General features: G+C 32.6%; 1 protein-coding gene across 5 annotated transcripts; it reads right to left on the reverse strand.

Moving 5' to 3' along the window:
- On the reverse strand, positions 25-10,402 carry LOC18606115 (vacuolar protein sorting-associated protein 53 A). 5 transcript variants are annotated; one of them, XM_018117613.1, is made up of 25 exons: positions 10,316-10,402; positions 9,937-10,012; positions 9,680-9,774; positions 9,445-9,501; positions 9,054-9,204; positions 8,775-8,845; positions 7,838-7,962; positions 7,354-7,514; positions 7,099-7,240; positions 6,267-6,330; positions 5,398-5,580; positions 5,251-5,292; positions 4,540-4,644; positions 4,387-4,446; positions 4,056-4,133; positions 3,568-3,675; positions 3,399-3,464; positions 2,889-2,966; positions 2,679-2,812; positions 2,505-2,598; positions 2,031-2,108; positions 1,616-1,678; positions 953-1,021; positions 770-865; positions 25-540 (listed from the first exon to the last, which is right to left on the reverse strand). In XM_018117613.1, exons 2-25 carry the CDS (start codon positions 9,983-9,985, stop codon positions 235-237), a joined length of 2,475 nt encoding a protein of 824 aa, XP_017973102.1. In that variant the 5' UTR covers positions 9,986-10,012; positions 10,316-10,402; the 3' UTR covers positions 25-234. The 5 variants fall into 5 exon arrangements, with proteins under 5 accessions (XP_017973102.1, XP_007039607.2, XP_007039609.2 ...); XM_007039545.2 differs by having other exon boundaries at positions 10,249-10,332; XM_007039547.2 differs by having other exon boundaries at positions 10,254-10,318.

A 14,318-nucleotide genomic window follows, 5' to 3' on the forward strand; every position in this document is an offset into this window, starting at 1 on the left:
TTAGCTTCAAATTTTTTATATCAGTATAGAATTTGAAGATTTTTAATTCTTTTGTACGAGCGCAGAAGTAAAAACTGCTCGACCATTGAGAGAATGATACAATTTGTTTTCCGATGCAAAATTGTTTCTAAAAGGGGTGGGGGGGGGGGGGGAGGAGAAGAATTGGTTATAAAAGAAGCATACAACAAAAAGAAGAAAGAAAAATAACAACATATTTGCACCTATCTACAATTCTCATGCATTGAAGAGTTTCCGGAAAGGTCCATCCTTCCGGTCCTTTGCAGCTTCTGTTAAAGCAAGGAACCTCTTGAACCCTGTGGTGGCAGCACCACGTCCGAGCGCAGCTGCTCGTGTTAGCACATCCTCTCGAGAAGCTATGAATCCAACTGAAGCAGGGTTCAAAATCGCTGCAACTGTGGTGGTGGGAGGGGCAGGTGGCGTTGCTTGGCTAACTGGTGCAACACTTGAAGGTTGTGAGATTGCCGGTGCTCCTTTGTTGAAATCATCTAATATAGTCTGCTGGTCAGATTTCTTGAGGCCCTGCACATGAAATTTTTTCGAGTTTTCACTTAGAAACCATAAATTTTGAGCCGTGAAATACCTAAATACTTAATTTGCACATCAAAAAATACATCAAAATTACTGTGTTTTAAGATCTAAAACCATATAATGATATCCCCAGCGTCAACCTGACATTCAGCTATAACTGAAATAATGCTCCAAATAAAAGTGTCATCATTTGAAGTGACAAAGTTAGGATTAACTTCACCTTAAGCTCTAGAATACGCTGGAACTCCATTGGTGTTCCCTCTGGTAGCAATGCACGGTATGTATCCGCAACAGAATCAACAGGAGATAGTATAACCTGTGTAATGATTAAAAGCAAACTTGTATTATAAAAGATAGCCATAACTTGCCAGAATGAAAGCTGACCAGTAATTTGATCACATACCTTCAAAAGTGCTTCAGCTTTGCTCATCTCTCGACTTACAAATTTGGAATATCCAGCAGCACCAGATGTCTGCCAATAGAAGTTAAATTTATCATGTTTTCTGTACCCCTATTTTTTTCTTTTTCTTTGCAAAATAGGATAATAGCAATGACAAAGAAGCTGATGAAGCCATCAAGAATATGGAAACAAATCCATATAATATTGCAAATAACACCAGAGAGGTAACTTCATTAATGATATTCCAAGCCAAAATGGAGCACCAAAATGTTGGGTGGGGGGTAATTTTTACTCCAGAGTGTAGATAAAGTTTCAAGCATAAGTCATATCTTTAGATGGATACCAATTTGTGTCCCAGAGGGCAATGGGACCATAATACAGCAGTGTCCTTTAAATAATAACATGTAAGAGCTATTTGAAGCATAATTTCAGTAATACTGCACACTCCAGAACTGAAAAGTGATGCAACCTTAATGAAAACAGAGATGCAGAACCACGACTCAGGTCAGTAACATTTAAGAGCCATCTGCAGCACAATTTGACAGTCCAATATGTCACATGCAATGACGTTAACTGAAAATTTGATTAACAATAACAGACTGGAAATCACGCTCAACAGGCTTTACCATGTTAATAACAAGTGTTTATTTGAATGCACTAACTCACCTGTTGACCAAGTGAAGGAATTTCCAAAAGAATTGTCTTTACAGCTTGAGTATCTAACAGCATCTGCAATACAATTGCACCATTAACTTATACAGAAGTATAACATCTCTTCAATGCCCTAATATCCATACTGCCATCATCCCTAATTCCATGTTCGTTATCACAATTTATTCAGTCACATTCAAATGTTAATACATGGTCTTTAGAGTTTAGAGGGAACTGTAAAGAAGTTAACAGACCTAGATCACAAACAACTACGTATCAGCACCTCATTTAACGTTCTTTTATACACTAATATTCACCAAAAGTTAATGGATCTAAAGTTTTAGATACAATGGCAACATACATTATGCTTAACCACAAGAATAAAACAATAGAAAAAAGGATAGCAGAGAAACAATAATATGATCAGTACTTGTTGGGCTCCAGTTTCTGATATCTGCTTGCATTTGAATATGTTCATGTAGAACCGTGGGCCAAGCGATGATGCAAGCTGCAAAATAAGAAACAAGCAAATTGAACAACTTATCTATTCACAAAAGTTTATAATTTAACTACGCTACTTGTACTTGGAAATTACAAACTAATAAACCTTGCAGTGTTGTATAATCAAAAAATTAATATTCCAAGCTTGTATTTTCCTGGAATGGATGATAGAGATAAATGCATGCATATACACATGCAAAGTGTTTTTCTACAAAAGATACCAATCATGCAAAAATGCACATTTGCATATGTATATGTACTTATGCAAGCATATTTACAGATAATTTGGTTTCTCAACAAGCTCATTGGAAATAAAAAAGAAAGAGAGAAGAACGAAGCAAATAGTAAGACTAACCGATCTTAAGAAGTATAGTATAAGACCCATTTTTTCCTCTTTATTTACCTTGTCCAAGAAGAACTGGAAGTAAATAGGTGAAAGAAGTCTCCCAAGTACAGGAATGCTGCTGGTAAGGATCATATTTATGCCATTGACATATCTGCAACAAGGACAAAGAAGTTGCTTTTAAAGTTGACTCTGGCCTTGCTGAAATTAAAATCACAAAAGGATGCATCTTACCCTGATTGGTCCCCAACACTTTCAAGGGTACCCCATGGAACACGTGTCATTGCAGCCATTTCAGCATCAAATTTAGTTTCCAGGCCATGCACTAGGGTTACTAAAGATCTTGTTATAACTGCTGAAAATTCATCCTGCAAAATTGCAAGACCTTGTAGAAATCAACAAAAGCATTGTTATAAAATGAATTAGTTATGAAGCAAGCTGTACCTGCACTTCTGACATATCCACCCTGTCTGCAAATTGAGAATCAATGATTTTGGAGACACTTTCAGCCAGTTCACCAGACTGTTGTAAAAGTAAACTTGGGTTACTAAAACTCTACAATCCGTTTTCATCATCAATGGAAGCATGTATATAAGAACATACATAAGTAGGGCAGCATAGTTAACAATAGCCTGCTACAGAACTGAATAATGTTGCTCTGGTGCTATGAAGAGTTGCATGCAGTGAGTTACTCTAAACTCAAGCATAAGTGTGACCAAGATATTGAGTAGTTAGGGAAAAAAAATGTAACTGATAGATTATAATCCCATTAAATAGTTGAAGGATGAAATCAATACTGATCACTCACACACAAACACCAATAACATACCATAAAGAATGGTTCATAGCACAATAGTATATAATGTACACGTAAAATTATGCACAAGCACTAACATGGAAGTAGCACATTTCACATTTAATAATCAGAGAGAAGCAAAGATTCCAGAAACTGACCGTTTTGTGGCAATATTCAGCTGAATTTACAATATAACAGATCACTCTTTCATCCCTGTCAGACGTCTGGAGATGTTGCCCCATAAATGCAAAATAAAAGATTAGCATCTGGCATAGAGACCACTTGATTTCCATAAACACCTTAAGGTTAGTACAGATGAGAATATACCTTTATCTGCCCATCCATACCAGTGGCTGCAGCAACAATCCCTGTACCACCTTTTGGCAGTCTTGCAAAAAGCTTTGTGGCATAGGCTTTGAGGACTCTTTGAAACACCTAAGGATGAAAAAATCATTTAAGCTTTCATTAACCAACCACCTCATTTTTACCATTGTAAATTGTTCTTTTTCTTAAGATTCATTCCACAACTTAATTTTATGCATGTCACTAAATTTGCAATCTCAGTCATATATAAATATTGACAGGCAAGGGTTTAGTGTATACAATAAAATCTACAGGAATTTTCTTTCTACAATAAAATTATGCATGCAATAATTTTGTATCCCTTCTTTGCCATGCTACCAATAATCTGTGCGCCCCACAATTACCCATTCTGTTTGGTTCAGTATTTCCAAGTGCAATTTGGTTGGCCTATATGGAACAAATGTTGAGGCAATACAATTAAAAAGCAAAAAGAATAAATTTCACGAACATACCCTGAACAAATTATATAAAGTCTGGCTCTTTGTCAGAGCACTGCATCGCTTTAAGCTCCTCTTGATTATAAGAAACAACTAGGACAAAGAAGGAAATGAAGACCAAGTCAATACAATGAATTTGCTAAATATTTCTCTAACAGAATATCAAGCACAGATCTGCCAATTTGGAATTTGAGTACATAGTTGCTCTCAGAACATCAGTATGTACCCATTGCAGGAAACTAGCAAAGGACATAAAAAATTGATGTGAGATTGACAAAGAAAAATACCTAACATTGTTTACTAAGAAACAATGGCTTAACAGATAAAAGAATATGTAGTAGCTTACCTGCATACTACTGGAAAGAACATTATTCTGACTTCCTTCCTCAACATCCCATGTTTCTTCCTGACATATGAAACAATGATTCCATGAAATATGAGCACCAAAAAGCAACAGAAAATGTTTACTGAAGAATGATTCATATTATGCCTGAACTACCTGAACAAGTTTCTCAAGATTCTCCATCAGTGTCTTTTCTTCTAATTCTATATATACAATTAAGTGAGGCTCAAAGCAGGATGAAATAATCCCATGGAAGTTGAACTGCCAGGAAATGAGTACAGACAATTTTATTAGCAAACTTATAGGATGAAAGCCAAAACTATGATGAAAATAGGAATTTATAACAACATAATGCAGAAGGAAAATATGTTTTTCATGATTTGCTAAATTAGAAAAACCATATGCAAGTACTGTTTCTCAGAACATAAATTCCAAGTGTGAAATTAGAGACTTCTTAGTTATAACATATTCATACTACTACAATGTATAATGTAACAAACCAATCATGAGGAGGCATTACATTAATCCAATTCCAAATAGACATTACCAAGTTACTCCCAGTTTCAATGGGAACAACAAAGACAGCCTAATAAGATGATGCGCATGCTTCGGAATAAAAGTATTTTATAGCCAAAACATGTAGACATCACCAACTTAACAATCTCTAGAGGTCCCCGTTACCTTCCAGTTTACCAAGGAAATGCAAAAGATCTAGGGTGAAGGCAAATTAAAGAAGTGATCAAATAATCCAACTTAAGAGTTTCTGCCATTTGAGCATAGAGTCTACATGTGACTCAGAAGTAGAGCACTGCCAATCCTGTTACTAAACTACAATGAAGAATGCTCTTATAGAAAGTTAAAATGTACCCCAGCTCCAGGTGCAGACAAATCTTTGTTTCCAACCTTTTCCTGTCAACACAAAGTCAGAAGAGAAAATTGATAACATAATTCTGTAATTCTCGAGCAGAAGGATTTATCTCTAACGTAGTGTAGTGATAATTGTGTATAGCATACTTCATTCTCACTTCCTTGATGTGCAGCAAGCTTTTTCTCATACTTCTTTCGAATATCTAAAGCACTTCGACTATTATTCTGCCTGCCAATTTCTTCAATGTCATTTCCAATCTCTCTACTCTGAGTACCACCCCCAAATTTCTCTGCCAATTCATCCTCAAATTCTAAAGTTCTTTGTAGTGCCTGCAATTTCCAAAGCATAAAAACTTCATAAGTAAAATTGGCACACAGCTCACTAATAATGAAGTAGGAAATAGTACTTTACCAAATTACATCAGCTTATAATTATTCCAACAACAGAAAATAAAACCAAAAAATAACACAGTTCCACAGGAATCATCTTTAGAATGAGCTTAACTCTATGTCTTAAACAACAGTCCAAAGGCTGAATAGGCTTAATACTATATGAAAAAGATATTTTAGTACAAACTACGAATAGGCCTTAATACTATATGGTACTGTAAAGAGATGTGATACTGTGTATCATAGGATGAGATTGACAGCCATCAGCAGTCTCAGAAAAAGAAAAAGGAAAAAAAAACATATGCCGAGGTTTCAAGCATGTCCTCCATCACAAAAAGTAGACAGGAGCTAGTTTAAAATGGCAACTATAATTAAGCCATTTTTTAGAAACAATTACATAACATATATTTTGAGCAAACTAACAACACAATTGCTAGACTTTTGTCCTCTGTAATGTACCCAAAAATATAAAAAACAGCGGTGTCAAGCACACTAAGGTAACTACTTCAACTAGGCATTGAACCCTAAAAAAATGCATAACAGTCGAAGACACTTTCTATTGATACTGTAGAGTCAGGAGATTTCTGCAAGTTTCCATTGCTGAAGACCTAGAAAATATGGCTTACCAACAGCAAGGTTGCAACATCAGGCTTCTCTTTCAGGTTGTCAAGGATCCCCTCCAGTTGTTTCCTGGAAGCAAAATCCCACGTAAGACAGTCTAAATCCTGCAGTGGTATAATTCGTTCATTACCCCCCCCCCCCCCCCTCTTTTTGACAATCCATAATTCATTTGNCCCCCCCCCCCCCCCCCCCCCCCCCCTCTTTTTGACAATCCATAATTCATTTGTTGTATTAATTCTGCATGATGTCATGAAGTCCCTTATGTTTAAATATTAGTGTAAGTCAATTTCAGTTGACCTCCTCAAAAGCAAACTAGGAAGTGAAACTCTTGATAGTATGCACTTAGATGAAGCATTTAGTCACCAACCTTTTTCACAAAAAATATCAACAATAATTATTAATTTAAATAGCTGACAAAAAAAATTATAATTTAAGTAGAAATAGAAATAATACAGATTATATATTACCCACATGTAAAACCAAAGAAAATTGTTTGTTTATTTTTCAACTAAATGGCAAGGACTAAGCACAACCAGGGACAGATCAACAAAGCACTACATAGGTTTAGGGGCCAGGCCACTAAGTATATAAACTACCCTTTTTTCATTTTCTTTTTTCAGAAAATACAGTCCTAGTATCATTTTTTGGAGAAAAATTACTATGGTTACTCAAGCACCATTTAAAGAGAAAGAAAAAACTTGCATATAATTGAAACTGTTGCTACAATGATGTAAAGAATGAAGATTATTGAAGTTATGGAACCAACCTAGAAGTATTTTTATTGTATCCCAATATTCCATTAATGATTTATAAGATTTCTGTCCAAAAAATACATACCTTGTCTTCTTACAGAACTGGATACAGAGACGATAAGGGACAAGCCATGACATAGGAAAGATTTTCCAGATTTCCTCATTTGTTCTCATCCGTCGCTTGATCCATGCATACCTTCGTTCCGTTTTATCCAGTTTAGCTAGTTCTAGTTAGGCAAAAACCATCAAGACTTCAGCACCATTAAAACCAATAGTGAAAGCTTAATGAATAAAGCAAAATTAAAGATTATATTGAAAGGGAGGTTAAAGCCACACAAACCAGCTCCTTCAAAGATCTGTTCATATGAAGTAAGCTCCCTGCTGCAGAAGTTATTTACCAACTCTTCTCTCACAGATGGTTCCAACGCATTGACGACTAAACAAGCATCAGATAAGTGCTGCAGCAAATTAGTCTCTTCGGTCTCCTTGCCAGTTCCTAAGCTGCGATTAAGACCTCAAACTTATAAAATACAACAAATAAAATTTAAAAAATTAATTTAGTGGAAACAGCTATGACTAGGTAAACACAGTGATCATTTGCTTAATTCTTCCTGAGAACTAGCAGAACTTCGGAAGTGTATGTTCTATGTTTTGTTACTTCTATATATACAGAACCTGGTTAATACTATTTTATTCATTCCATGCTTAATAAATATCAAGAATGTGCAATGTCTCAATAAACTATATTGAGGATTAGCTTCTAAATGCACTACCTAAGATTTCATTGCAAAGAAAGAAAGCAATCAAATTTATATATGACATACCTTGAGAAATCAGAGAAGACATGTGATTTCAGTATCTGTTTAATATTCTTAAACTTCTCCCTCAGCTCTGTGATTTTTGGAATATCCCTATAGGCTTCAAAATGACTGCATAACTGGTTTACAGCCTGAAATGCATAATAAATCGAAGTTCTTAAGATGAGGGGATCTTCATAAGGCAATGCTAAAGCAATACCAAAGCAAACTTTAAATAAAGGAAAAAAAAAAGAATTCCTTATATGGAACATAATTAGTATGATTAAATGAAACATGCACAACAATGGAATTTTACTTGGTAGAAATTAAGACAGAAACAAACCATAAAATAACTAGGGACTAAGAGGGCAAGAGAAGTCTGAAGAGAAAAAACCAAAGACAAAAGAAGGAGAGAGAGAGAGAGACTGATAAAAACTAAAGCAACCAATGTCTGTCAAGGTAAAGCATCTCTCAGCAAAAAAGTTTTAAATTGATGCATCTATCCAGTGCCATCACAAAAACTTTTTCCAAAAAAAATTCCCTATACTCTAACAAGTGAAAATTCTTAACATAAGGGATAATTTTTATCCACTGTAGATTTCTAAGAAAAGTCTGAAAGCCTAAGAAAATGTTCAACTCCTCCAAAACATTAAAAACAAAGAGAGAGGGCAAATGTAGTTGAAATAAGCCAAAGCAAAAGCAAAAGGTTCCATGTTTTCTCAACAATAAGGCCACTGATAGATCCAATTAATGCATCAAAGCATGCCAAAACTAGATTCACTAGAACCATAAATCTCAGTCATCTCTTGCAACCATCAATCACCAACCAAAAACCAAAGAAATGAAATAGCTTTGACATCACTAGAAATAGATCACCAATAATATATTTAGCATTTTGATGGTTAAAACACCTCTTAGCTTCTGTAAAGATGGAAAACAAACTATATACTCAGAAATAACATACCTCTAACTGGGCAGCCGCCTCCTTATATTGTCGTTTTGAAGCCATCACTTGAAGTTGCTCAACCGCAGAGACTTCCATGACATGAAAAAGGGTGTTACGGTAAGAATTTATGTAAAAAAGGTGTGCATTTTAATAACTGAGGTCAACCAAAGCTTAGAACCAATATAGTTTTACAGAACCATATTTTACTACTGGTCATAAACTATGTTGCTCAGACTTGGGTACGAGCGTTGGGTGTCAAATGAACACAAATAAAGAAGATCAAAAAGAATGACTAACCTAGCATGGTTAAACGATGAAGAGCTGTAATTGTAGTTGTTATATGCTTCTTAGCAAAGTCCAGCTTCTTGATATCACGGCATATTTCTTGAACCATCATCTCACTTTGCTCAGCTTTTGTTTTTATTTCACGGATTTTATATGTTAGTTCCTGTTAAGACAAAACAAGATGAGTTCAAAAAGAAAGAAGAAAAGGGCCCAAAAGATGTAAAGAAAGGGAGGTGAGGATGAAATTTCATTCCTTTCCAAGTCATTACTATTGGTTCGAAAATGCACAATATTTTCTCAGTCATGCAACTGAAACCTTAAAGAAATGCTTATAGGTAGAAGGATTGATACAACCAATGTTAATGATTTCATCAACAGCATCTGAAATTTCATACAAACTAACCTCCACAGCATGTGTAGCAGCAGCAAGGTCCTCCTTAGCTTTGGTTCCTGAATTACTCTGCAATCAAAGTAGCTTATCATTTGTTACAGTTTCCTCAACTTTCCCAAAGACAAACTACAATATCTCCCAATTGTTATGTTTTGTAAATTTCTTATGACATTTAATTTTCACATAAGTAAGACACAGAACCTCCAAAAACAATAGACATTATAAACGAATAAGAAAGTTTAATGACCTGCTGGCGAACAGCAGCCAATATTCCGGCATCCACTCTACGAATCTCACTTTGTATCTTTTGCATTAGAGGCTCAACACCAGATAAAGAAGCCTCTGAACATCAAACAAAATGCGTGGCATCAGTGCCAGAATAAGATAAATTCTAATCTACTAAACAATTTGCATAACTTCAGGATCGTATCTAAGGCTTAAATTCTAGCAAATCCTGCTGGAAGTTTAACCATTTTAAGATTTTTCAATGCTTTTAAGAGTTACCTGTGGGGAACATCTGGTTGATGTACTCCAGAGTACTCATTTTGTCCATTGCTTCAAAAATTCCGATCCTATCGACCTGGAAGCCGTGTAAAAACAATCTTGAGCCAAGTTAAAAAGAGGGATCCAAACTAAAATTGTGAAATGAAAGCAACATCATAAGAGTTTCAAAATTAGACTGAAAAAATAGAAATGGAGCTGGGAAATTAGAACGAAAATCAGAGGCAATTTGTTAGATCAAGATATACAATGATCTGTGAAGCACTAATTCTTCACTAAAAATCAACTAGAAAACTCGGATAATGAATTGAATACCTAACTGAAAGTTTCTCTATGCAAGCAAAGGAAACTGAAGAAATGAAAGAAAATTTCGCTTCCTTACCGGTGCAAATTTTACCGCCGATCTGCCTGACCAACTGAAGAAGAGCCTTTCGCTCGGATAGCTAGGGGCCCATTTTGACTCTTTTTGGGTTTCCCGTTAGGCTTTGGCCTATAATACAAAGAATTGGGTTTCTAATCGACCCAACTTGGAATAAGAGAAACAAGAAGAAAACGGCTAGGGCTAGGATGAGAGTGGGACAGAAAAAAAAAGAAAAGCAAAATACTTATATGGGCTGGGATTGAATTAGGATTAACTCTTTATAATAATAATCGGTAATGGCAGCAACTACGGTAGTCTAAATCCCATTATAATAATTTAAAATTAATTTTTAGATATATTATTATTAATAAAAACTAGATTAATAATTTAAAATTCACTCATAAAAAAGTAATTAAAATTTAAAATCATCTTTAAAACAGTTAATGAATTTTAAACAAGTAATATTAATACATAATTAATAAACAAAAATATATTTAATATTAAAGATTATTATTTATAATGAAATTCATATTTTATAATCATTACTTGAATCCATAATTAATAATAATTTTACAGTCTAAATTTAATTATAAAATATTTTAATCTTATTTAATTGATTTGAAGAATATATAATACTCCACTATCAAAATACTCATCAAAATTTGAAAATGCTAGCCAAGATAACAATTGTAGCCGTTGGTTAGCCTTCAAGGCAGTGTGGAGAAGGTTCCATGTCCCATCATCGTATTGATTAAACTCACTAATGATGTCCTTATCGTCTTTATCCTTTAAAATCAATCAGCGTTTCTAACGTCTGAAATTCAAAGATTATAAACCGACAAAAACGAGTGTTACCCAAAAATAAATAACTATATGGGAAAAAAAGTTAAATAGTTTGCTAATCAAATTCATTAATTATTGCATAAATAGTAGTAGTATTAATTTTTGCATTGTATGATCAAATTTAATCAGGATGATGAAACATATAAATAGTGTTTTGACGTCGCCGCATTGATATCACAAAGTTAAAATGGTTTAAAGTATAACTATTCCATAAATTAATGATGTTGAATATTGAATATAAGTTCTTTTACTAAGTCAATGTGTGACAATTTTGTTACCAATTGACCTTTATATATATATATATAGTTAACTAGGATGTCTTTAACGTTAAGGATAACTTTAAATTGGATACATGTACAAGACGTTTTTGGATTTCATGCTAATGGTCTATGTAATAGTTCCTACTAAGACACATTTGATATGAACTTATTTTCATACATACACATATGTATAAAAGAGGGATATAACCTAAATTTCCTACTCAGGAAAGATAACCAAAGAATTGTTGAAGAAAAAAGAATTAATATTTGTTGATAATGCTAAAGCTTAGCAAACAATTAATTCGATTAAATTGATTATAAGTTAATTTCATTATAGACTTTTATAATTGAATTAACCAAATGTTGTGTAAAAATTAAAACAATCAAAAATCAAATATTAATTGATCAATCAAATTGAATCCATTACTTCAATTGATAATTGAATTAATCGAAAATTTTAAACTCACGTCTCATTTTCTCAATTATATTTTCTATACTAATTACAAAGTGGATAAAGTTGAATTTAGAAATCCTAACAATACTATAAGATTAATAACATTAATAATATGTATTGACAAGTATGGTTAAAAAGTTAATTTTTTTTCAATAAACATAAATGAAAACACAGTAAAATATACCTACTTATATGCATATAATCCAAAATCGATTAATTCGATTAACAAAAGAATTCAAAATCGAAATTGATCAGTTAATTAATTTAATCGCATTCACTTCCAAATTAATAAAATTTTTGAATTAATGAATCAATTTAATTAATTTTATTCAATTAATTTGATTAATCAAGTTTTATCTGGAAACTACTTACCTCTAAATAATGTCACAAATTTTATATTTTATAAATTATAAGAGAAAAATTATGCGATTTAATCATAAATTATAAAAGAAAATTTATACGATTTAATCGAATTATACCATTATTTTAGTTATGTAAGAAATTATGTTAAAATCTATGTTAAAATACATATCTTTAGAGTAGACAACCACAGAGCAATAGTAAGCTTCTAACCTCTTCGTTTATCAGTTATCAAGATTATTGACCTGTTGTGTTAAAATCTTGATCATTAGTGTGTTCAAAATCTCATGACAATATTATACGACCCCAATCGCTGAATGACTCAGCCTGACGCCAACCATGGCTTGGCCTAGCAATCAGCATCCACCCGGCCCCATTTCAAGTGACTCAGCCACGTGCTAAGTTAGCGACTCCCGTCGCTTTGTAAATCAAAACACTAGAAGGCTCTACCCAGTGTCCCAAGTAGGAAACTGTCTAAAAACGACATGCAGCTGCTTCGATCCAGGAACCGGGGACCCACCTTGCACAAAAAGAAAAGCAACCAGGGAATAAAAACGGTTGGAACCGTTGTCCACAGCTCCAGAGTAAAACTCCCTCGTTTTGCTCTTAAATTTCAGTTTTACCCTCACCATTCTTTCATCATAGAAAACGTTCCATTTCTTGAAGCTTTTCTCCACCGGATCCCGGTCGTAATAGCATAACGTGTATATTTATGCACAAGCTCGTACCTAAACTGTCGTTGATGTAATACTAACTTGGAATATGAAAATATCACGTGATCATAAAATCATGTTAAATAAATATATAACATTAATATTTATTTTGACATGTTAACTTATCACATAATATAAAAATATGAGTGACGATTTTCAGTAACAGATCTAAGATTTTGTATGAGAAGTGATTAAAGAACAATCATGTAAGGTCATAGATCGGGTCAATAAGTTAATTTGAAAAAAATATTAATCACTTTTAAAATAAAATAAAATTATAATATAAAATTTTATTTACAAATTGAATATAACTTTTCAAAATTATTAATACAAATAGACATAAAGTAAAAAAAAAGTAATATTAAATTTTCACATTAGGCATTGTAAGTTGTGCTCAACATGCTTTAATACTTTCAAATTCATTGAAAACTAAATCCGTATCAATAGTTATAGTAATCACTTTTTACTTATTTAATTTGAAAATATAAAATAAAATTATTGAACACTTTTCTAAATATTTTAATTACATTCTTGTTCAATTTTTCATGTTAACGGATAACATATTGCATATATGCTCAGATCAAATAAAAAGATTGTAAGAAAAATCAAAATAAAAAATTATTCTTTTTAGGCAGTAAAGCAATGTATATTTTACTGCATAGGATCATAATATATAATATTCAATAATACAAAATATTTTAGTAATGCTATGCTGAAAAAAAAGAGATTTTTAGGAAAAATACATATTGCACAAATGCTCAAATCAAATTATCATATTGTAATAAAAATCAAAGTAAAAAATTATACTATTTAGGCAATTATAATCTTTAAGCAATTACGCAATGAAAAAAAAAATCAAAATTTGAGTTTATTCTACAAGGAAAATGAGTTTACTCTATAAAGAAAAAAAAATATTTTCAATTTTAGACAATTAAGCAATACATCTTTTATTCTATAAGAAAATTTGGGTTTAAAACATCCAAAATTTAATTTAAATGACTTACCACCATGTCAAGTCAAATAGGAGTGGAATATTTATATATTTACAATTTTATACTTATAAAAAAAAACTAAAAATTGATTCCACCCCTCTGTCTCCACCGCAAGCAAATTTCATTAACAATATTAATTATTAATTATAAAAATTTATTTTGATCAAAATAAAAATATAAAAAGTTAATTTACTACAATAAAATAATAAAATAATTAAAAAAAAATTCATGTATTATGTTAAAATTTTATGTAAGTAAATGTTTCTTTTTTTAATTTTTCATATAGCATGAAAGAAAACTAGAAGAAACAGTTTTATTCGAGTAATGATTAATGTTTTCTATCTCATCGTTCAGCTTATATCTTGTATTTTGACTATATTGAATAGGATCACATCGTTACAC

Source organism: Theobroma cacao, chromosome 3 (assembly GCF_000208745.1).
Source record: "Theobroma cacao cultivar B97-61/B2 chromosome 3, Criollo_cocoa_genome_V2, whole genome shotgun sequence".
Classification (NCBI taxonomy): domain Eukaryota; kingdom Viridiplantae; phylum Streptophyta; class Magnoliopsida; order Malvales; family Malvaceae; genus Theobroma; species Theobroma cacao.

What these genes read in the sequence shown, in the direction of transcription:
- LOC18606115 (XM_018117613.1), bottom strand. Translation starts at nt 9,985, where the DNA reads ATGGACAAAATGAGTACTCTGGAGTACATCAACCAGATGTTCCCCACA. An exon ending in TGGCTGCTGTTCGCCAGCAG is followed by an intron (nt 9,502 to 9,679) that starts GTCATTAAACTT and finishes CTTTGATTGCAG; the next exon opens with AGTAATTCAGGAACCAAAGC. An exon ending in CTGAATATTGCCACAAAACG is followed by an intron (nt 2,967 to 3,398) that starts GTCAGTTTCTGG and finishes CTTTTACAACAG; the next exon opens with TCTGGTGAACTGGCTGAAAG.